This window comes from Polypterus senegalus, chromosome 2 (genome assembly GCF_016835505.1).
Source record: "Polypterus senegalus isolate Bchr_013 chromosome 2, ASM1683550v1, whole genome shotgun sequence".
Lineage (NCBI taxonomy): Eukaryota > Metazoa > Chordata > Cladistia > Polypteriformes > Polypteridae > Polypterus > Polypterus senegalus.
Window position 1 is genome coordinate 49,067,568 of NC_053155.1, and position 25,028 is coordinate 49,092,595.

At 37.5% G+C, this 25,028-nt stretch overlaps 1 protein-coding gene across 2 annotated transcripts in view; it reads right to left on the bottom strand.

Annotated features, from left to right (window-relative positions):
* wwc3 (WWC family member 3) overlaps nucleotides 1-25,028 on the bottom strand; it is a 242,930-nt gene that overhangs the window by 24,012 nt on the left and 193,890 nt on the right. Inside the window, exons 11-17 of one of the 2 annotated variants that reach the window (XM_039743645.1) lie at nucleotides 23,204-23,790; nucleotides 15,511-15,631; nucleotides 9,224-9,301; nucleotides 8,748-8,834; nucleotides 5,084-5,276; nucleotides 3,803-3,973; nucleotides 1,989-2,140 (exon numbers count right to left, since the gene is read on the bottom strand). In XM_039743645.1, the coding sequence (XP_039599579.1) occupies nucleotides 1,989-2,140; nucleotides 3,803-3,973; nucleotides 5,084-5,276; nucleotides 8,748-8,834; nucleotides 9,224-9,301; nucleotides 15,511-15,631; nucleotides 23,204-23,790 (1,389 nt within the window). Of the gene's footprint in view, nucleotides 1-1,988; nucleotides 2,141-3,802; nucleotides 3,974-5,083; nucleotides 5,277-8,747; nucleotides 8,835-9,223; nucleotides 9,305-15,510; nucleotides 15,632-23,203; nucleotides 23,791-25,028 lie in introns of both variants that reach the window. The other variant, XM_039743644.1, reaches the window with a different exon arrangement.

Genomic DNA, 25,028 nt, shown 5'->3' on the forward strand with positions numbered 1-25,028 from the left:
TTTGCTGTAACACTGTGAAAAGCAAGATGCTCAGCTTAAATGTGGGCAGGGTATCGTGTAAAAATGTAAAAAAAAAATCCCAATATTCTTCCTTTGTGCAAAACATAAAACAAAAATACAATACTCTGAAACCCCTCTTAAACGGTAATACGTTAAATAAAAGGTTTTTTTACCTCCTCTTTGCTCGATCAGCTACTGGCTTGCTGCTGGTGCCGTGCTGCGTGATCTGCATTTCATATGGTGCTTCAAACGTTTAAACGCATATACAGCACCTGTCCTTTTGTCTCACTACCATGTCTCTCTTATCCTCCAGACATCCTCAAACACTATGCAATCTCTTTTCGCTGTTCTGTTATTTCACCAAGTAATATTTTCTGTTTGTTTGCGCTAATGCAATCTTTACTCTCATTTTCTTAAGTCTTTTGAATTTTCCTACTTCCATTATCTCTAACCTGGATGTGTATCACGGGACTTGCTTCCAAAGGTTGTAAGTATGACGTGACTTGACCGTCTCACGGGACATGAAAGTGTATCTCTGTCTGTCTTCAAAAGATCACGTCTCGTCGCAGGAAAAAAGTCTTGTATCGTCGTAAGATTTTTTTTTTATAATAGAGAGATTTGTATCATGAATATACTTTTGAGATTTAATAAAAATTACATTTTTCATGCCAAAAAAAACGCAACGCTTTTTACATTTTTTTTGGAATAAAATGCAATGCTAAGGAGGAAAGTCGCAAGATTCCTGAAATCTCTGTTGTTCAGACCTTTTTCTTTTTTCTGCTTTTTTTTCATGAATTTTCACCTGTCACTGCTAATTTGCTTCCTCTAGTATTTGAATGTCTAAACTCCACTGACTGCTTTCAAGAACCTTTATTTAAACCACTATTAAAATCTAATTTTACAAAATAATTTAAAAGAAGTATGATTAATGTAAATCTATGCCTTGTTCCTGATTCCATCAAATGTGTAATTATTATTTCAATCTGTAAAGTGCCAAGATGGATGTATTTGATAATGCACAATATCATCCAATTTTCTTGAGCAGTAAATAAAATGGGCATTTACTTCAAGTCAGATTAAATGTTAAGTAACATTTATAAGATACTACTCATTTCTAAGGAGTGTTTTCAACATTACATGATAAAAATGACACAACAATATAATAAAACTTTTTTGTTATTGAACACTTCTTCTGAAATTTAGATGCGGCTCCAGTCTAAGCAGACTACATTGGAATGGAGCAGAAGTGGGTTGGCAATTGAGTGTCTGGCATGCTAATACCGTTTTAATGCCGATATAATGATTATTGTTATTGCATCTTTTTGCATGTAAATCTACTGTCAAATCTTTCATACAATTTTTTGCATTGACTTCCATATGTAATGCATTGTAATTTGTTTTACTTGCAATGTATTTTACAACTAACATTTGTATTCACACACTTTTAATCTGCAAATCACAATATGTAAAAGTGCCTGCTCAATAAATAAACATAAATGTGCTTGGCAGCAGAGATAACTTTAACTCCCCCCTCCCCCCCTTCTTCTTATTAGTATATACCAATCTTAGTCATTTTTTAAGAAGTCGGGTACCATATCTAAATCCAGTTCATGGGATACAGCAATTGATTGCTGTAAGTTTTACTTTTCATTTCTTGTAAAGTTTTGTGCATATATAAGCAACATCCACATTCCTAGTATTTTCACTGGCTACTCTAAATTAACCCTGTATGGGTGAGTGTGGGCAATTGACTGAAATGAGTGGAGCACCAACATTGTTTCCTGCCTTGGCTGGGAACAGTTAAAATGTGATAGAATCCAGCTCACAGCAACCTTGAAATTGTACAAGCAGGTTTAGTAAATAGATGGTCATGCAAAGATAAGACAGCAGATTGCCTTATCTAGAAAATACTTTTGTTCAAGTGGAATGTGTGTAAAACGAGTGAAAATTATTAATTGGAGAGGCAGCATTAATCATCTTTTGGTCACCTTTCTGACACGGCCTCTGTCTGCTCTTCCTTCCTCTCCAAATCTTGTATGTTTTCACTGGAATAGTTCATCTTCACTCTCTCCGAGACTAGTTCCTGCTCCACAGCCTCCAGCTGAACTGAAGTGCAAGCCAGCAATGCTGACACAGAATCCTGTAGGAAGGGAGGTTCAGGTTTTAAAGTCAACTTCTAACAAACCATCAAGCATACATGACATTCCCACTCTTTAAGTCAGTTCCAAGGATATTTTAACTTAAAGATCACATCTTCTTATGCATTTGGGGTGGGATCTTTTTGAAATAGAAGCAAGCTTACTGATTTGCTGAGATAAATACATTTAGACTTAGAATTTAACAAACTTTAAATTCTAAACATTTGTACTCAAGTATCTGTTATTAAACCTTTGAGACCTAACTTTTTAATAGGCTTGAGAAAAATATTTTGCTTTATTCCCTACACCAAGTGCACACAGAATTAAGGACCAAACATTTGATCAAACATAGGTGGCTGTTTGATGCAGTGGTTAGCACTGCTGCGCATGGATCTACAATCCTGGCTTCAGGTTCTGTGTCTGGTCATTGTCTGTGTGGAGTTTACATGCTCTGTCTAGGTCTGCACAGATTCTCCCGACAAATCCCTAAAGATGTGCTTGTCAAGCTAAGTGGAACGCTGTATGGCACTGTGTCCTGCCTGGAATCTATTGCTGCCAGGACAGGCTTCAACCCCCTGCAACCCTGAACTGAATTGATTAGGTTACAGAATCTTATTTATTGTCATTTGTGTCGGCCAAGTGAAATTGTGAAATCATGTTGCAGAAGTTATTACTGTTATTATTATACTTATGACATATAAGATTATGCACAGACATATAAGATTATGCACAAACTGTATCCGAATGTTTCTCGACTGTGGGAAACGATTAAAAATGACTAGAAATTATTTTAACTATATGAAAAAAATAATTATGTTGTCATTTACAGCATGACTCCTTACTGTACATTTGTTTAATGTAATTGATTATCCCACTAAATATACAAGAGCCAACATCTTAACTCTTGTCATAAAAAGTAGTAGTTTGAAACCGATCCCGAATGAGATGCGAGTACACACTCAAGCACAAAACCATACCCATAACGGGACAATTTTGCATACCCCCAATGTGCATGGTCATTGTAATATGGGAAGAAGCTACGGTCTAAACAGAAAACCTACACAAAAACAGTAGAACATTTGCGCAGTACACAGTGCCTAGACAAGGAATCAAACTGTAATCAAACTCCTCTCTTCCTATTTTTAATAGTGTATTTGTAATGATAAGGATACATTTAATTAGTTCATTTTGTATTTTCAGCTTTCATCTGGAATTTATGTACATCTCTACATAACACATGCATGTGTAGTGTAATGATGGATCTCAGCAGGCTGAGAAAGCATTTTGGTGGTCATTGGGGTGGGGGTGGCACATTGTAATTAATAATGTAATAATTACTATGGAAGGTGTATGCCTATGCCTTTAATCCCTTAAATGGTATTGTTGCCTTCATTAAACAAACCAAATTTTATTATTTTTTTTATAACTTGAAAGTGAAACTAAACACTTCTAAACCCAAGGCTATAACCTCAGAGAGGAGGAATGCCTTGAAATACTAGACTAACAATTAGAAATGGAAACGTGTGAATAGCAATGGTTGTATGTAAAAATAACAACCACATTTTCACCATGACATCTGCAGGTGTGCCCTTATTAGTTTGAAAAACTGAAATAAATACTTGGATTTTAATACCTTGTTAATAGAAATACTTCAAATTACTTACCATATTTTTGTCATTTGTTTGATTACTCAGAGTCTCTGGGCTTCTCTCTATGAATTGGTTGCTGTTTCTCCTGTGCCGAGTATCAGTCCCTGATACAATGCAGACTTTGAACCACTGGACTGATATTTCTGTGGAGCTTTCATAATCTGCCAAGCTGATGTGAGCTGAACCCTGCACATACAATATGAAACAGATGATGGCAATAGTAGTGAAACATCACGTAAAGCTGCTGGTGCAACCTTAAATCTGAGCTCATTGAAACTTTAAGAGGAATGGCACATGTCTTGCTTCTCCAAGAAAAAAAAAATCATTCATCCTAAAACAATAATGGGTGGTTCTGTGCTTCATCTTTTTTGGCAGAATGATATATTCTGTTGTTATTCCAAGAAGCATCTATTAAGTTAGCAAATGGGTACAGAATGTAAATACCTAGAGTTCTACCAATAGGTATTAATAAAAAGGTTATGAGCAGAATTTACAGTGGGTAGGGCTGAGTTAACTGGAGAGTGCATTAGCTTCCTTACTAAACCTTTCCTTTCATAATGGAACATTCAAAATGATATTTATATCACTTTGGGTATCTTTTCTGTGGTAAAGTAGTGCCTCATGCAGGGTTGGATGACGCTGCCACGACATACTCCACACTGAATAACCTTGAACTGGATTAAGCAGGTTAGCTAATGGATGGCCATTAATATCCTTTCAACACGATATATTATTACAGTTTTCCAAAAATATTATAAATGTTATGTTGTGCTGCTTTGTATTACATTCTTGTGAGCAACATAATGTGCCTCACAACATAATCATTCAAGATAAGCAGTATATACAATTGACTGATTAATTAGTCATTGAAGTGGACATACTTTCTACTGGCTAATTAAATGCGCAACTTGGTACATATAACAAGAGGAGACCAGTTAGTCTATCAAGTGTGTTTGAATTGCCAATAGCTAAGTTTTTAAACTAATTTCTTTTTACTTTAAAATCCACTGATTGCTAATTGTGTTTCACAGTAAACAATTTACATTAGGTCTGGACTATTGTCCTACCCATTTAATATTGGTAATGTTCCTAAATAAAGTTGAGAAGAAAGAACTATCCTAACTGATAAATCCAAGTGAATTATCTCTGGTGACATAAGTGGCTTCCCATAGTTAAATCATCAACAATCAGCACTGTTCATTTCAATATTTAATACCGTAAATTCTGTAGGCTATCCCTGAGTTTATGAGAAATGAAAGTTAAAGACCTAATGCATTATCGTTTTGCAGTACTTACCAGCAGTACTTCCTCTGTGAGATGTCCTGTCAGTAACACATACAGTTGCAGAGAGCTGTGCCCAACAACCTTGGCAGAAACAGGAATGTGAAATCCTTCGTTAAATTTTACAGTTGTTTGCAGATCCAAAATTTTGGAGGAATAAGTGCTCATTGTGCTAGGGTCAGATGGAAGTAGATGTATTTGGATAAATCTGTTGATAAATAAGGAGGGGTGGGGGGCAGAAATAAGTGACAAGTCACCAAAATAACTAAACGTTTCATTCTTAAGACTTTATATAGCTTTACCCAGGTTTGTTTTAAAAAACTGACACTCAGACATTCTTAAGCATTAAGTTAATGAACATTTTATTATTTAGTACTAGTTGATTACCCAGTGGCTTCGCTCACTGAGTGCAAGGGAAAAAAATAAAATGTAGTATATAAATTATTAAATAGTAAAACATTAACATGTAAGAAGTTAAGATACATTGAGCAGTACTGGAGTGCTTTCAGGTAAAGTACATTTTAAAGGTGCTATAACACAACAGGTAAGTAGCACTAACAGCAGCTTAAATGTATTTGGATCATCTCTCAGTAGCAGATCCCTTGTGAAAGGCACTACACGACCGCTGTGGTATAGAAATTACATTTTCTATGCAATCCTGCAAATTTCTACCTGACAACCTTGCACTACATGACTGTGATTTAAGGGAAAAATTATTCTGAGAAATGTGGACGCTGCCCTTCTGTGCTTAACGGGCAGAAGGTCCAAACAATTCCCAAGTCCAAAACTTAACATGAAGAGGTCGGTACATCTTCTTAGATGTAAACCCTCCATTTTCTTAAAATAATTCATCACAAAAGCAACCTTGAATGTTGCAGGGTTTTAGTGACCTGAACTCACCTTAAGGGAGAGTAAGTAGTCATGCAGCGCAATTTACAAAGAGAGATTTGCTTCGATGGCGCCGATTACACTCATTCGCAAAGATTTCCACTCTCCCAGGAGCCGATGGGGACTCGAAGTGTCACAAACAGTGCGAGAAGAGAGGATGCCGCCCAAAACTGCGAAGCTCTCGACCCAGCGGAGCAGACCGAAATTCCGAGCCTCCCAGCGTCCACTTTGTTCTCAAGACCCCTCACCGCTGAAGGCGGTGTCGTCTTCACCTTGTTTACAGTTCGGCGCAGTTAAAAAGTAGAAAGACGCAAAGCTGTTTTCCTCATCTCTTCTACTATCAAGTACTGCCAATTAAAAAAAAGTTATAATGTGGCAGTTTCCGCGACAATCACGTGGACGAATAAATAAAACTTCTCTGTCAGAACGCGCCTGGCTGCAGTCGGCTCTGCGCTGGAGTCCAGAGAGGAGGGCTGGGAAAGGGTGACGCGGGGCGCACTTCTATGGGATAGATCACCGTGTTTGTGTTTACTTCTTTTCAGTATCAGTAAAATTACTCTCACACAAATAATAACAATTCGTAAAGACGATATAAAAATGGCATCCACAAACGAAGTGATTAGTTCCTGTATTATAATATGTTCTGTGGTCATACATAATTTCTGTTACATGTGGTCATGTGTAATTTCCGTTTAAAACGTGAAAAGAATTTTATATATATAGATTATTGGTGTATTTTTCTTCAATGAGTTTATATTGTAAATGGTACAGTAAATGTGGCTTCCTAGGGGTATCACTGTGAAATAGAAACAACATTAATTTGTAGTAATTTACGGTCAAGCTAGAATAGAGTCGACTGTTATTTTTAACTTAAATACATAAGTAAATCACTTGGATTCAATATTCACATGATTAAACAGTAAAAATATGAACTTCATTAATTTTGCTTCTTGGTCTAGCCTGGCTGATAAGGACCATTATTTCTGATTTAGAAATTTCAGGATCAAGTGCAAAAAAGCAATTAAAAAGACCCTAATATAATTTAATATTTTCATATTAGTTTTACCAATATACAGCATCGATTACATTAAAAAATAACCATTCTTCCTTTATTGAAATTATTTATATTTTAATTTCTTTTTTTTTTTTTCATTTTTATATCTGCAAAAACTACATATCATTTTGCTATTGCACTCATTGTGAATCTCCTTTCATTCAGCCATCCATCCATTTTCCAAACTCACTTATCCTGGATAGCATTTCTGGAAAGCTGTAGCCTTTACTCACTGTCAACATTTATCCATCAAATTATATGACATTAAAGTGGGTGATTTTATTTCTCTCTAGTTTATATTAGCTCCTAATATGATATGTTTAAAAATGTCACACAATTTTTTTTCTAAAAAGGCTACAGATGATATTGTTGACCAAAACTTATAGTTTATGAGTATGTGGATTACTCTTGCAAATAATAGGAATGTGAGTATGAACAATACAATTCAGTTCATGCAGACTAAATGATTATGGTCTTGCTGATTTTATGAAATGTACTTATGACTCACACATCTGTCAAATGACATGTTCACAGTAGTATTGTTTTAATAGTTAAAAGACTTGCCTATAATAATGTAGAGGGGCAGTTATGGGAACTGAACCTGCAACCCAGTGGTTTTAAGTACCTAGGCCACAATATTAGTATTAGGGTCACATTAACAACAAATCAGTTAATTTTTTTAGGTGCATACACTTCAGATTCCAAAAATACAGAGAGTTAAATGACATACTATGAAAAGCAGTTGGGTGATATGTATTATTATTATGTGAGTTGATGTTAAAAGCATATTAAACCTCAGAGTTGTTTAATATGATGTACAGACTCTGTTTTAGTAGCTGTTTTAGAGGGCTAGTTGTTACTGATCAGAGAACTAGCTGATAGGGCAGGAAAATCTTAGCAAAGCTTTACTTAAACATGTCCGCTGTGCTGGAAGCCATTATCTTCTGAGGAGGTGCTCTATTCAGTTTTCATATGGTGTGGGTGTACAACATAATATATTTTTGGCAACGTAAAAAGTTAACTGTAAGCAGTTACATCCCGTTCATGTCATATGTGATGCCAAGATGAGACTGACAAACATTATGTCTCCTTGGAAGCTTTGGCAGACATGATGGTACTGTATGTGCTGGTTAGCTTGTTCGTAAGGTAACTGACTGAACCCTCAGTTTTTAATATGTTCTATATTATTCATTATATCAGCAATCACGTCATTATATGTGCCAGATGATCTATCTGCTGTCACTTTACACCTTTCTTGGACTCCTACAACACTGAGGAGAGATGCAGTAATGTTGTATATGATTTTTAGAGCTCAGTTGTGGGGTCTTGGCGCATCAGGAGGGAGACTGCTCTACTAGCCATTGAACATCTGCAGGATCATGATTGTATGTATAGGAGGTTGAGTAGCATCGATTGTGATTCTAAATGTTTTTACAAGGTTTTACAAATTTGTTTTTTTATGCATTTTCCTGTTTTTTGGTGTGCACATATTTTCATGATCAAATCCAAGCAAAGTTGTATCAATGAGGCATCTGGTCTTTTTTTTCATTTCACTTACTGAAATACTACCCACATGCAGTGTACTTTGAAATGCTGTCCTTTACATTTACCATTTGAATGTCATCCAAGATGATCAGTTAAATATGCTAGTGTAGCTCGGTGGTGCAAGTGGAATGGTACATTCAAAAATGTTATTCTTTGACATAAAGGCAAATAGTGCTTTGTGATACAACTTACATTTTTAAACCTTCCTTTACAAGTGCCTCATTTAAATTCTTCATTTGAAGCAAATGAACAACAAGACGTTCTTTAAGCACATCGTACCTAGACAGGAAACAAACAAAAAAAGAAAATAATTGCATGTAAATTTAAAATCGTAGAATAAAACTTTCTAATAGTTACTGCACCCAATTATCTTTATAAAGATACATTGATGAGATAAAGTTTTTAAATTAATGCAAGTTCTAAAAAGATTCACCTACTGAAAGCGTTCCATTTCCAGACAATTTCTAAAAATAAGACGTGTACATCTATATACAAAAAGACCTGACATTAGACTTGACGCAAACGTGCCTAATGCAAAAAGCAATTAGTCTTGAAAATCCCTCATAGTTTTTTTTTTTTTAAAGTGTGACACTGACCACACTATCATCTCTGATTAAATAAAGTAATAACCTTCCTTTATGGGTATGTAAACCTTTCATGTTACCTACATGAGTCCTAGCTGGATCTGAGGAGCCTCCCCACTAGCAGCATCATTGACGTAATGAACCTCCTCCGATTCCTCAGACCTGCTGAAAGACAAAGCAAAAGGAAATGAGGCATGTTTTTATTTTCTGCACTCAGCCTTTAAGGATATTTCAAAAGGCAGGGACAACATGATAAATCACACGTAAGCAAAAGCACTGTGATATTCAACATCTGCATGGGATGAATGAGTATATTAAGACTATGTCAAACAAGATAAACGAAAAAAAACTTTACAGACTTTCAAACACAACATTTTTTAAGTAAAATGCTTCTTGAAAGAAACCATACGTCAAAAAGTATTATAGAGGAACATGACACTTTTTTTATGTTGCTCATTTCATAATAAGAAAAATAAGTCTTGCCAGTAAAAAGGCTTTAATTTTCCGTCAAATGGTCTTGAGGGCCCTCATTGTCATACTTTGTTGGATGAATTACTTCTAAATGGTGAAAATTATATTCTTCAGATATGGACAAATTAGAATCATATCAACATTACCTAACAAAAGATATCTAACCATCTACAGTATTCTAGTTTATTTTAGTTAGAGTAATTGTGAGCCAGGTCTATACTGTTTGCTAATGGCACAATTATGCAATCAATCCTGAAGGAGACGGCAGTTAATTTCAGGGTACAGTTACAAACAAATACACATTCATACCCACTAGTCCAATTTAGGGTTGTCAATCCACGTAACATCCATATCTTTTAGGTGCTGGTGAAAACCGAAATACCCAAAAGAAAATATATACACACCTGCAAATAAAACAGGCAGGCACAGATTAAAAAATCAGTTCTTCACAACAGTGAGATCACACCACAAACCACTGTGCCCACCACTAATAATCCTCTTATATAATATGCTACCGTGGCTGTCCGTTTGTCTGTCTAGGATTTTAAATCACCCGTAGCTCGAAAACCGTTTGACCTATTGACCTGAAATTTACTACACATATACTACGTGACGTCTACTATCCACTTTCGGGATGATAATTGACCTCCAAGGTCCTCTCTTTATTTGTATTTTATTTTATTGTAGAATCAACTCTTGAAAGCAGCCAGCAGGGCGGCTGTGTGGTGCATGTGTACGGGCACCGTTCTCATTCCTACCACCTTCGCTGTTACTTCCCCTACCTCTTCATATCTTAAATCGTTGTTGAGGCAGATTGAAGACTTAAGTACCAGCTTAAGTGAAAACTGAAAGAAAAACATACTAAGTAATTGCAACACAAACACTGACGTAATCAATTTTAACGCGAAAATATGCCGACGAATAAGAGAAGTGGGCTGTTAGGGTGGTGAAAAGAAGAGCTGCTCAGGAAGCAGCAAGAGCATCAACCTCTGAGCAAACAAATGCAAAACGTACAGAGAAAGAGGAGGAAAACTATGAATGCTCAAGTCAAGTGTATTCAATGCACATTATCATGCAGTGTGCCGTTACTGGTACTTAATAATAGCAAACAGCAGAATACTGCACTACTGATCATATCTTCTGTAGATAAAACAGTAATGTAGATATATGACTTAACATGAGTTAGCATGAGGCATGGGTGATAAGTTAGGGTATAGTGGCTAAAGCCAGCGGCACATTTCACAACATCTAGGTGCAAGGCATGTCAAACTTGACGACTGCCATTGTAATTCTCACATTACATGACCGGATAGGAATGACAAATTACACAACTCCAAGATGACTTTACAGCAAAGTTTCACATTTCCAAATTTTTGCAACCTTGCCTCTTTTACTGACAGTCAATAATATGCTGCCTGCACATGTTGGTGCATTATGAATACTTTCCATAATTACATGTATTGTACTTATGGGTAAGCACTTATTGGTTGCCAGCTTTTGAATTCACAAAGACATCCTCTGTGACTTGAGACAAGATATAACCAGGCAGCATGTTATTGACTGTCAATAAAAGGGGCAAGCTCGCAAAACTTTGGAAATGTGAAACTTTGCTGGAAAGTCAACAGTTTGATTCTGTTGAGGAGGATCACAGACTAGTAGAACGAGTCATTGGTGATGTCAGATTATGTAACTGGCAGTCACAGGAGTCTGCTTCGGCTACCCTCAACTTGCTAAGATTACGTAAATGAAGCTAATGAATGAAAATCAATGAAAAAATTGTGTAGTGTGAGAGAGCCTTTAATGATAAGGCTGTGTGACCCTAAGCAAGCCACATAATCTGTACTCCAACTATATAGAGTATCTTTACACAATGTAACATATCTGAATTTCAGAAGTTGCCAGAAATAAAAGTATCAATCAAAAAGTAAAAATAGTAAAGTAAGGTCTAAAGTGTAATGTTTTAATATGGAGATAGCTATTTGAAACCTGCAATTTAAAAAATTAAGTAGGATGAACCAAGTCATAAGTTTTTTTTAACAGTATAGATGACACATTTTTGCCTATAGGGACATCATTTCATTTTTAACTTCAATTACTTAAAACAGCTGAAATATATTTCAAAATAAAATGTCAATGCTTAATCCACTATAAAAAATGAACATATAAATCATAAAATTATGACATATTGAATAAATGATTATAATATTGTGGTGTCCATAGGGTTTCCTTACCCTTAATATTTGTGTATTATTTAAAAAAAGAGTAAATGCAAAGAATCTGTGGCAGCGTGTATAAATACAGTGTACCAAGTACAGTGGGATGCAAAAGTTTGGGCAACCTTGTTAATAGTCATTATTTTCCTGTATAAATCGTTGGTTGTTGCGATACAAAATGTCAGTTAAATATATCATATAGGAGACTCACACAGTGATATTTGAGAAGTGAAATGAAGTTTATTGGATTTACAGAAAGTGTGCAATAATTGTTCAAACAAAATCAGACAGGTGCATAAATTTGGGCACCGTTTTCATTTTATTGATTCCAAAACTTTTAGAACTAATTATTGGAACTCAAATTGGCTTGATAAGCTCAGTGACCCCTGACCTACATACACAGGTGAATCCTATAATGAGAACGAGTATTTAAGGGGATCAATTGTAAGTTTCCCTCCTCCTTTAATTTTCTCTGAAGAGTAGCAACATGGTGGTCACAAAACAACTCTCAAATGACCTGAAGACAAAGATTGTTCACCATCATGGTTTAGGGGAAGGATACAGAAAGCTGTCCCAGAGATTTAAGCTTTCTGTTTCCACAGTTAGGAACATATTGAGGAAATGGAAGACCACAGGCTCAGTTCAAGTTAAGGCTCGAAGTGGCAGACCAAGAAAGATTTCGGATAGACAGAAGCGACGAATGGTGAGAACAGTCAGAGTCAACCCACAGACCAGCACCAAAGACCTACAACATCATCTTGCAGCAGATGGAGTCACTGTGCATCGTTCAACCATTCGCACTTTACACATGGAGATGCTGTATGCGAGAGTGATGCAGAGGAAGCCTTTTCTCCGCCCACAGCACAAACAGAGCCGCTTGAGGTATGCTCAAGCACATTTGGACAAGCCAGCTTCATTTTGGAATAAGGTGCTGTGGACTGATGAAACTAAAATTGAGTTATTTGGGCATAACAAGGGCGTTATGCATGGAGGAAAAAGAACACAGCAGTCCAAGAAAAACACCTGCTACCTACAGTAAAATATGGTGGTGGTTCCATCATGCTGTGGGGCTGTGTGGCCAGTGCAGGGACTGGGAATCTTGTCAAAGTTGAGGGACGCATGGATTCCACTCAGTATCAGCAGATTCTGGAGACCAATGTCCAGGAATCAGTGACAAAGCTGAAGCTGCGCCGGGGCTGGATCTTTCAACAAGACAACGACCTGAAACACTGCTCAAAATCCACTAAGGCATTCATGCAGAGGAACAAGTACAACATTCTGGAATGGCCATCTCAGTCCCCAGACCTGAATATAATTGAAAATCTGTGGTGTGAGTTAAAGAGAGCTGTCCATGCTCGGAAGCCATCAAACCTGAATGAACTAGAGATGTTTTGTAAAGAGGAATGGTCCAAAATACCTTCAACCACAATCCAGACTCTCATTGGAACCTACAGAAAGTGTTTAGAGGCTGTAATTTCTCCAAAAGGCAGATCTACTAAATATTGATTTCATTTCTTTTTTGTGGTGCCCAAATTTATGCACCTGCCTGATTTTGTTTGAACAATTATTGCACACTTTCTGTAAATCAATAAACTTCATTTCACTTCTCAAATATCACTGTGTGTGTCTCCTATATGATATATTTAACTGACATTTTTTATCGTAACAACCAACGATTTATACAGGAAAATAATGACTATTAACAAGGTTGCCCAAACTTTTGCATCCCACTGTACCAAATGATGAAGCCTGATTTAGTAAAGTGTTTTCATGGCCACCTCAAACAGATCAAACTGATAAATTACTATATGAAACTGATCTGGATCTGGTCTGCCACGTGAGAATAAATATTTTATGCTGGTTCAAAGGTGATTGGGGAAAAATACTATGAGGGTTAAGTGTTCCTTGTATAGTTTTATTCACATTTGATTTTTTTATTGTAAACATTGTCGCACACATGCACATGGGAGGCCGCTAAAGGGCTTGAGTAAGGGCAGTTCCGAATCATACCGTGATGTGGCAGAGTGCACTGACTCTTTTTCTCCCTTTCCTGCCGACCATTCACGGGAGATTCCACCTGGCCCTCTTGACGTCACTTCCGGGTCTGAGCCTATGGAAGAAGACGTTGCCGGCTCCGGCCCCTGTGATGTCACGTCCAGGCTCGAGCCTATGTCTGAAGACCCTTTTGAGCCAGACCCCTTTGACCTCACTTTCTGTCTCTACCTTTAAAAGCCTCCACCTTTTCCCTATTCCCTCAGTTGTGTTTTGAACTTGGTTTTGTGCACAGCAGTGCTATCATTTCCATGAATTTGCAGCCAGGAAACCAAATATACGGGTAGCTGCCCCAAATCTTGCTATGGCTGTTTGTGGAGTTTGTGACAACATATGTTTATGCCTTCATATGTTATTTCACATTCTTTCATTATATACTTTATTTGTGCACACTGATTGTCTATGTTTGATTGTTTTACCTGTTTAATACGTAACTGATCACAAAATATGTTTATTTTAACTTCCAATTAGTTAGCAAACCATATGCTTAAGGACAATGGTAGACATTAAGGGAAGGTGTATGCAAGACAGAATCCTGAATCCAATGAAGCTCTTTGCGACAGTGGCGTGGAAATTTAGGAAACACTACTGAGCCATATAGTTGAAGAAGAAACCTAGAGTACTTTTTAAAAGTCCTTGAATGAAATATTATGACAACATAGTTATTTGTGAAAGAAACACGCTTATGATGAACTGAAAGGATTCACTTGTCTGACCAACTTGACTCACATAAATATACAGTAATATATAAATGTCACTTCACACTTTTCACTTTCTGTCTTCTTTTCCTGGAAGGAAGCCAGGTTCGCAGGAACATTTTGAGCTCATCCTGAGGAATTTTCAGACACCCTCAATCCAATAAAGAAATATAATCCCTTCAGGTTGCCGTGGGTTTGTCCTGAGTGTTCCATCCTTAGGACTTGCCTAGGTGGCAGCCTAACTACAGGTCATAGCCAAACCACATGTACTGGCCCCTCTCAATCTGAAGAAGTCCTCTGATATTGTTAGCTGTTCATTCTGTCACAAGCAGAACAGCAACCATATGCAGGAAGGTTCCATTCAGATGCTCAAACATCAAAGGGCAGCGATGTGATAGACAAGAGTGAGATAGATTTTTAAAAACTAAACAGATATTTTACAATTTGACAGACAAAAATGTATACATAACATTGAACACTGTACATGCCAAAAAAAAAAAAAAGTTTGTTGGTGATATGAAATGTAAAAATGTCTACTTTACATAACATAAGTGTGGCACTGTGGGGCAGCGGTTAGTACTGAGTGAACACCGGTATCCCAGAGTGTAATCTTTGTCTGCATGGAGACTTGTTGTTTTAGCCACACAGTATCAATATCTAATCAGCTATTAGCTAAACTAATAAGTGTGGATGGAATTAGTATCCCCTCTTGTTTGTCAAACTCATGGCAAGTTCTTGTAATGTTCAGTTTCAAAGTAAAAAAAAAAAAAAAAAATCATATATGGGAATAACTGCCAATTATTATTTAATGGTATTAGTATTGTGATATATGAAAGACAAATATCACACATGTATAATTTAAAAACAAGTCAACAAATGAGTGTAACATTGGTGTGTTCACTCTGAGTGCGGAGTCACAGTGACTTAAGTGACCAACCTTTTACTCCATGCTTCAAACACACCACTGTCTGTGGCAAGGGCATCTTCAGACACCCCTGCCGAAACTCGTCTGGCCCTCCTGCTAGACCTTCCAGTACTGTTGGATCTTAAGGTAACTCCTAAAAAAAAAAAGGAAGATAAACCAGTGTAACATTCATTAATTAAAAATTGGGATATTGTTTTTCTAACAGTGCTCAGCTACAACCAAAGTACCTAGATGCAACAATATATTTGTTGACATAAAACAAAAATATAATTTATTATAGAATGACAAGCTAGATGGTCAAGTTTAGTTGGAACCTGACAGACCAAGGTCAGCTGGGACTCTGAAGTTTCCCATATTCTGCAAGTATTGTCCTTTTGTTAGTCACTGCCGTTCAAACTTTTGCTTGTTTATTTTCTTGTGACCGTGCATACATTTCCATGGCTTCCACAGTTGAGCATTAAACTTTACGTCCTACCCAAAAGCCTAACCTCATAGCCCAGCATGTCCCTCTTCACATCCATGCAGCCTTTCAGCAAGTTAGAGATAGCTGTGTTTGGGCCTGCCACTCAAATCCCTCAGTGAAAAATTTGTCATATGTCTTATGAAGGAGATGAGCAAAGCACTGTGACTCTTTTTTAAATCCTTTCCTATTGTATGAAGGCTTCTCCGTACTTTTCACTGGACAGTGCTGTAAACTCCTTGGTATTTTGTTAATAGCCCAGAGATCTGTTTAATACATTATTTTAGTGAGAAGTTAAGCAAAATGACATCTTTTGGACACTGTGAGATGGACTTTAAGGTCACAGTGCTTATGGGCAACCTCAGAACACAGCAAGAGAGAAAAGAATGGGAAGTCAAACTCATGCTAAAATTTAACACACTAGCCAACCCGCGGCATACCATACGGCGCATAATCAGGCCGGTTTTTAAATCATTTTTAAGCACAGGGAGAAAATTTTACATTTGCATAATCGAAAATGTAATAAATCAGCAAGAAAAGCAACATTGTAACAATGCATGGAACGAACCAACACACAATCGTCCGTGCGGCGTAGCGAGGAGGGAGGGGGGTGTGTACAAAGTGCAGGAGTATCTAAGAAGATGCATGTTTGTCGCGGATGCGCATTGCTGTATGTAGCGTGTAAAACACTTTGCTATGCTGCTTGCGGTCGTGCGTCGTAACCGAAAACTCGTTTTTTAAAGACTGGTCACTTCATTGTGTTTTAACCTCAGTTGTAAAGGAATGTTTTAAGGATCCCATGGGATACCCCTCGCAAACAGTTTTACACGCTGCATATGGCGATTCACCTCCGCGAGAAACATGCCTCTATTAACAGTCAACGTGTGGGAGGGGGGTGTGTACAAAGGGTAGGGACGAAAACAGTGGGAGCGTATGAATCGCACTTAGTGGCAATTCCACGGTTTGCAGCCCGAATAGGGTTCAACGGCTTACCCACGCCTAGACACACGCTCAATCTCATGCATAATTATTTATTGAATGGTAAACACTTCTGGAAAGACACGGTTGTCTAAAACAGGTTAGTGTGAGAATACAACAGTAAGTGAATGAAAAATGGAACTCTGAGAGAGCAAAATACAACACAATAGTGAACCCGCGCATAACAAACGCGCATAATTATTTATTGATGGTTGAACACTTCTGGAAAGACACAGGGACACCCCTCGCAAACTGTTCTACACGCCGCATACAGCGAATCACATCTGCGACAAACAAACTGTTTCACACACTGCATACAGCGAATCACATCCGCGACATGATTTTTCCTAGATGGTCCTGTCGCGTCCACCCTCGCATTCGAAGCATACACACTGCCTGCTCATGTGCCCGGTCGCAAGCCGCGTCCAGCCTCGTTCTCGAAGCATACACACCGCCTGGTTATGTGTCCGCTCGCAGGAGAAACTCACGGAGAGCCGTCCACCAACTGCCTGTGTGTGTGCCTCTGTCCGTCTCTGGCGCGGCTTTCTCTTGCGCTGCCTCTGTGTGAACCGGTCAGGCACAGAGAAGGTGAGCTGCTGACAGAGTGTCTCGACTGTTGCAGGGCCTGCATTGGTGAAGCAGGTGAGACGGTAATGAAACAGAGGCACAGGGCTTATTGGTTTTTAAAGACTGATTCCTTCATTGTGCTTTAACCTCAGTTTTAAAGGATTGTTTTAAGGATCCCATGGGATACCCGTCGCAAACCGTTTCACACGCTGCATATGGCGATTCACCTCCGCGAGAAACATGCCTCTATGAACAGTCAACGTAGCTTGGAGGTACATGACATTAACCTGACCTGCACTGCATGTGGCCTCTACGACAGACGAACATAAATGACGCCATTTTTTCTGTGTCGTCGCTTCCGAGTTGGTGGCCGTGGCCTTGTGAGTTGTCGTCGTATCCAATGGTCTTGGAGTTGGTGGGCGTGGCTCCTTCCTGTGTGCGCCATAGGTGTCTCACTTTTCGGCGGCTTAGTGAATCCACGCCTCTTCCGGTGTGCTTTTCATGGTTGTCTTGCCTTAGTGAATTATATATATAGATTATAACATGGTTTAAATAGAGACAAGAGTTTTATGGCCAGATATGAGGACTGTTTGCATCTCTGAGACTGTCCCAGACAACCTGACTACAGTCTACATTGTTTTGAAAAACTCATCTGAAACTTCAAAAGACTTTGTTAGACAGTTATCTTATCAAAAGATCGTGACTATACATTGTTCTCCTCTCTTGCTAAATTAATCTTAGCCTGGGGAGGTCTATTAATTTTTCACATCTAAGATGTCTCACCTAAAGGTTTTCTAATGTTGTATCTGTCCTGGAGTCTGTTAAAGCACAGATAACTCCAGTTTCTATATTTTTATGATATGACAGGAATAAGAATAACTGACTAAAATATAGAGATGGACATGTGTATACCTCACACTTGTACACTTTATTAAGGAAAGATGGAAAAACTGAAAAGGTGGAAGACTAACCATTTTTTATGTAAAATAAAATTTAAATTCAAGGTTTCTTAAATTGGGTGATGAGCCACAGCTTAGTAAGGATTTAACTAGAAAACATTTGGGATAGAAGCCTTATATTAGAGGTGTATTATAGATGCCTTAACGCAAACAAGAGTTTCAGTTTATATCTTAATAATGTTAAAAGGGAAAATTTAAAGTAGGACATTATTGTAATTGGGATATGAATGGCCCATGTCCTGTGCAGAACAAGTTTTTACTTTAGACCTAGGCTCCTCCACTGGGAAAAAAATAATCAGGTATGAATGGAACTGTGCTTTGTTAAATTCTATAAAACATTAAAGAAAAGTAAACCATTCAGGCCATTTTTTTCATTTTATTTTTCAAATAAACATACAGAGAACTTTAGGCATAATGCCAAATCAAAGAAGATTGACTTGGAGGCTTTTTCCCCCTCAACAGCTTGTTAAATGCCTTGTTTTTACTACTTTATTCTTCTGGTTGCTGTACAATTGGAAACTCACACCAGTAGTAGGGTAAAAGTAGATACACAGGTCTGAGTGGAATGGTTTCTTCTAACTTTAATTTTTTATTGTTGTGATCTAATGACAAACTGACGATGACTGACCACTCATCTGCCTTAGTGCATTCAGTAAATAAGCAAGCTACTTGATAATGCCTATGTATCAGATGGAGAGTCTGATTTTATATGGTGTGCACCTTGAAAGATGCAATATAATATGTGATATGCAGTGTGCTATGCTGGCTAGGGTACTGAGCCATGTTCAGCTCTCACTCACTGACTTTGATTTGCTCAGATTCACAATGTCACATTACATGACTTCTAGCCGTAGCGTATGTCAGAGTTGCTGACTGAGTTTGCTGATCTCATTGCCAGACGTTGTTATTTATGTGATTGACAAATGCACAATGACTTTCCAGCAGAGTTGTGCTTGTCCATTTATTTGACAGCCAATAGCATGATGCCTGACAGAGCCAGTGCTGTATGAAGGGTTAACATGTAAATTTAAGCCCAATCTCTGCCCTATTTTTTTCTTTTTTCCAATCTGCTGTGGTACATAAATCATGAGACATCAGGTAGATGAACTTCCCTTCTATTTGTAAGGTCTAAAACACCCTTTTTCCTTATACCTGTCACTACGTTACATGCATTGTATTTCTGGACAGGTATCGTGGACTAATTGGAGTGAGCTGCTGGTATGACAGACTGTCAACTGCTTCTGACTCCCTAAGATTATGTAAATATAGGCTACATCTAAAAGTCACTGAAAAAGTCATCTAATGTGACATGGACTTAACTTGCTAGTAGTTCAACTGTAACAGTTATTGTGTCTTGTAAGTGGCCTTAGATATAGCATCTGCCACATTTATAATAATAATAACAATCCTTCCATCTATCCAGCCATCGACTGAATTTATGGAAACCTTATAATCTGTTGTTAAGCTGTGGGAGCCATTGCCTGCCACAGCAAACTCTTGTGCTAGGTAGGAATCAGCCCTACACAAGACATCAGTGAAAAAATTACATTCACAAACTTATTACATATTTAAATATTTAGGGTAAAATTTACTTTATTTATTTTACTACCACATTAACTTAATTATATAATAAATTGGAAAAGAAACTTAATGAACAGTGTGGTGTGTTGTCACAGTGGTTAGTGTTGCTGCCTCATGCCTGGGTGTTGTCTTTGTGGACTCTGCATGTCCCGTCTGTGTCTGTGTGGATTTTTCTCTGGATACTCTAATTTTAATTCCATTCTAAAGATGGTTAATTGACAAATTCTGATTGGAGCTTGTATGTCTGGGCCCAGCGATGAACTGGCATCCTATCATGGGTTGCTTTCTGCTGTATTCCCAGTGATGCCATTATATGCACTAGCTCCCAGAGCCATTAAGTTGATTTAAAAATGTTATGTGTGTTACTTTTTTTTAACATTACTTGTTTACCACCACATACATGTTGGTTCAGAGATGCAATTTCAAGTTATACTGTATTCTGTACATGTGATAACAGTACTACTTCTGTGCATATACTACATTATATAGCCAAAACACAGATTCTTTTTTAAAAATCTGCAGTTTGCCATAGTAGTCAACTTTGTTAAAAGAGCAGCCCATCTAAAAGAGCTAAGACTAACGAAAGAGTTAAAAAAACAAAGATCATCATATGGGTGAGTCGAGAAGCATAACAGTCTGCACAAGCCTCCTTCCCATGACCCCAGCTCACTATGAGGAAGGTTGGGCCAGAAGCCTGACTGAAGACAGGATGTGCTTAACTTTGTTGCAAATAGCATATCTCTCTGCAGTAAAAGCTGACTTGTGGCATTTGATTCCTCAGGGTGTTGCCTCTCTCTCTTCAACATTACAAGAATGTAGAAAAATGAACAACAGGAAGCAGGAAGCCGAACCAGCCCAGCTAGAAAAGAAGCAGAAAAACAGCTCTGGATGTCAAAGTGTCAAGACATTCTAGAACGAATGGCAGGATTCTTTCTGATGATGGCAAATGTACTGTATTCTGCATAACCTTTTGGTGTGGTTTGTGTGGCTGGGGTGGTTTATCTGACCAGGAGCTGGACTTGAAACTAAAAGGTCACAAGTTTAAATCTGCCCCACCTCACCATACAGCTCTTAGCAGGCAACTAGTCTGTTTGCTATATGCAAGACTGTATATTAAAAATGATACATGACCATATTCATATTTTAACAAAAATAAAATACTATATAGATGTGTTACCAAGCCTCACATTTGATACTGACTTACACTCAGAAACGTTGTCAAAAACCTACATGCGGGCTTATTTAAAAATTATGTAAAAAAAAAGATTAATGTGACTCTGTTTGGAGTACACTTATTTTACTACTGTTTGAAGCTCTAAATCAGCACTAGTGATGTACTTAAGTGTTCAATTTCACCCTTTAAAATTCTGAAATTCATAAACTGGCCTTCATATCTTCTGTAGGTCTAACTTCAAATATGAATGTGTGTCGTCATCAGTGTTGCTGCTGAAATGTATCCGATTCTGTTGAGTATCGCTCAATTGACGTGGCTGCTGAGGAGTGCTTGGATTACAGATCTCCAGGGACTTGCACTTATAACATCAATGACTCAGGAACACCTTTACACAGAAACTGACAAATATGTACTTTATACTCAATCTTTTGTTACTGTTTATTCTCATATATATTATTAAAGCCATGGTATTTTTTAATGCTTCTGTTATTCTTTTATCAATATTAAATCATTGAATGTGCAAGCATGAATAAGAAACAATGCCCATCTATTTCCTAAAGCTTTTCAATTCAATTTAGGTACATGAAAAGCCAGAGCAACACTGCAGTCAAAGCAGGAATCAACACAAGATATGGCGTCATTTAACAACTTGATGTAAAAGTCTTTGTAGTGTGAGAGGAAAAAATCAGAGAACTTAGACAAATTGTTCAAACTCCACACCAATAGTAACTGAACCAAAAATTCAAACTCGGTCCCCTAGAGCTATGAGGTAGCAATGTTAACTACTGCACCACTGGGAAGGACATGCAGACACCGGACAAATAGAAACTGGGCCGAGATATGAATACCGTCTAGTGGGTAGTCAAAGTTACCCGCTAAGAATTATAACATACATAAACATGATAAACCATTAATCATTTTCTGACACACACTTGTAATCAGTTAACACACATTAAATTATCAATGACAGGTTTTAAAATATTTCTTAAAAATGCAATGTTTTTTAAGTGCATTCACATATAAAGCAAAAAGCACCTACTGCAATAGCCATGTCTGTCTGTCTGTTCGCATGAAAACACCTGTGAACCGATTTTGTTGAAATTTAGCACACTTATTTTATTAGTCAGAATAGTTCTATTTTCAATCTGATATCTGATATTTTTGAATTTTTAAAATCTCACTGAAAAGCACTGGTAAATTTACAAACGTCAATCTTATTTCTCATCAAGTGTGAGGAATTCTTCATCTTCCTCATCAAAAATGTTAATTAGTCATCCAGAAAGTAAGTAGCTGGATGGAAATCAATTAAATTATCACTCATATTTTACCAGTATATTAAGAATACCTAAACAGTGTTACACAAAACTGTATGCTATGGGAGATTTTGTAAATTTTATATGCCACACCATTTCCAGGTGAAGGTTTGAAAGGAGGACAGAAGACAAAAACATCTGATTGTTTTCAACAAAAATCGATGTCACAATGTATTTTTTCAAACTGTAAAGCAAAGGGAATGTTTTTGGTGGGTATTACAACCAGATGAGACCTGTCCACACAAAGTAATTTCTGGGTGAGATCAGTTGAGTTACATGATGAAATAGGAGATCAGTGAGGCATATTTGCAAAAACGTGTACCAAAATTCTCTGCATGCTTTGATATTTATCACTTGAAATAGTGTGCATGTAAATTTTACTAGTACAAGGTGCATGTAGCATGTAAACATAGTCTTTTTCATAAGATACATTGGAAGATGAACAGACATCAAAAATGTCCTCTTGAACTTAGAATAAACTTTTCTTAAAATAATTTTGGGATTCAGGTGACTTTTGACAAGACACAACAATTTATACACCCTGTATTGGTAAAACAAACTAGAGAAGTACAAAATCGAACATTTCAATGAACTGAATATCCCAGCAAGTCACTGTCAAAAGCAGAATTACTTTCTTGGTAAATATTTTTTTGGTAAATATTTGTATACTTACCAGCCGTTCCTTGGGAGTTTGGTCCCCCTTGTGCAATGCTCTCCTTTAGACCTTTGTTTTGCAGTGCAAGTCCACCATATTGATTACTTGGACCAGCACTTTGGGTGCCTTCACTAGCTAAGGGAGAAACATGTGTGTGCCCACGAATTCCTTCCAAAATCCCTCGTCCTGCAAGTTCCACATATTCTTCAGTCATTTGGGTCAGTGGAGATTCTCGAGAAACAGAGTGACAAGGTGTGTCCAGTGGAGAACTGGGTGGGGAAAGGGACGAAAGCGAGGAGCGGGATGACAAGGAGGCCAGTGATTGAGGGGTGTCCAGGGATCGTCTTGATTTAATCATATTGATAGGGTCAGATCCATAGACAATTGTGTCCTTGGCAACCACATCAAATGGAAAGAGATCAAAGCGTAGATGCTGACTGTCACCATATACACTTGTCTCCACCCGATCATATTGGGGGAGACCATAGATATCTGTAAAGCTCACAGAGCTTAAGGAGCCTCTGCTGGAAGTCAGGGAACCACGGCTGGAGGCAAGGGATCCTCTGCTACTTCCAGATGATGCTGTCAAACTGTTTGCTGAAACACTGAAAAAGAAAGGATTAACAAAAAATGCTCTTAATGCATTTCAACCCAGCAGGCAAAACAATATATATAATACTTTAACGCTAAAATTCAAAGCCGGTTGTATTATAAAATAAAGGGTTGTATATGGCACATAACCTCATTTTAAAATTGTAGGCTGCACTGATAATGAAAATGAGGTGAAGTACAGAAAGATGGTGGCAGACTTTTGACTTGTGGTGAAGGAATAACCACCAGCAACTGAACATTACCAAGATAAAGGACATAGTGGTGGATTTGTAGAGTGCCAGGGTACCCTGATATCAGTCATCATAACAGGGGAGGAGGTGTAGACTTATGAAGACTGCTATGATAGACCTAAGTAAACAAAACTGACCTGTTGTACACACACAGAGTAGGCCTTCTTTTTGAAAATGCAATGGTCTTTTAATGTACAGAACTGCCTTTTGTGGCTGTTCAATCAGTTTCTGTTCAAAGCTGTAGTTTGTGTGGGGTAACGCTAACAAAGGGGATGCCAGATGCATGAATAAACTGATCACCGTCTGTGTTATAGAACTGACCCTGAACTAACTGGAGGCAGTGGCATAATGGGAAATCTAAACCTTTCATGGCTGATACTGCTTTGCAGTAAAGCGCCTTTAGTTGGTCTTTATTTGAAAACAGCAGTGTCAGATCAGGGGGAGCGTGAATGCGACTGAGAGAATAAAACTGAATAAAAAAAAAAAAAAAAGGCTAAACTTTACAAGTACCATACATTCACACTGGCTGTTACAGACTCAAATGTATGTTCTTATTGTATAATAGTAACAATAAGAGCGTCTCACTACTCAAAACGTTTATTTTGGTACGTGACACGGCTCAAACCTGCGAACTCTTGATTATGAGTCAGCAGTTCTTATCGGTTAGTACACTAACTCAATTTCTTTTTCTTCGGTTATAGTCTTGAATAAAAGTGCACTTGTTTTGTTTTACTTGTACCTTTTGTGAAAGTACTTATTTGATATTTGGACTTCCGTCATCACACATTATATACTTCATGTCAAAATTTTGTCATTAGCACTAAAAAATGAAAAAAGTTTGTCTTTTAGGTATGTGTTCAAAATTTCTGTCATGCTACACTTACATAGATCTTTGTAGACACGGAACACACATGAAATGCATCTGTTTCAAATAACGATATATTATTTACCTTATTCAGCTCTAGGTACCTGACTCCCAGATGAACAAGGCTTGAGCTGGG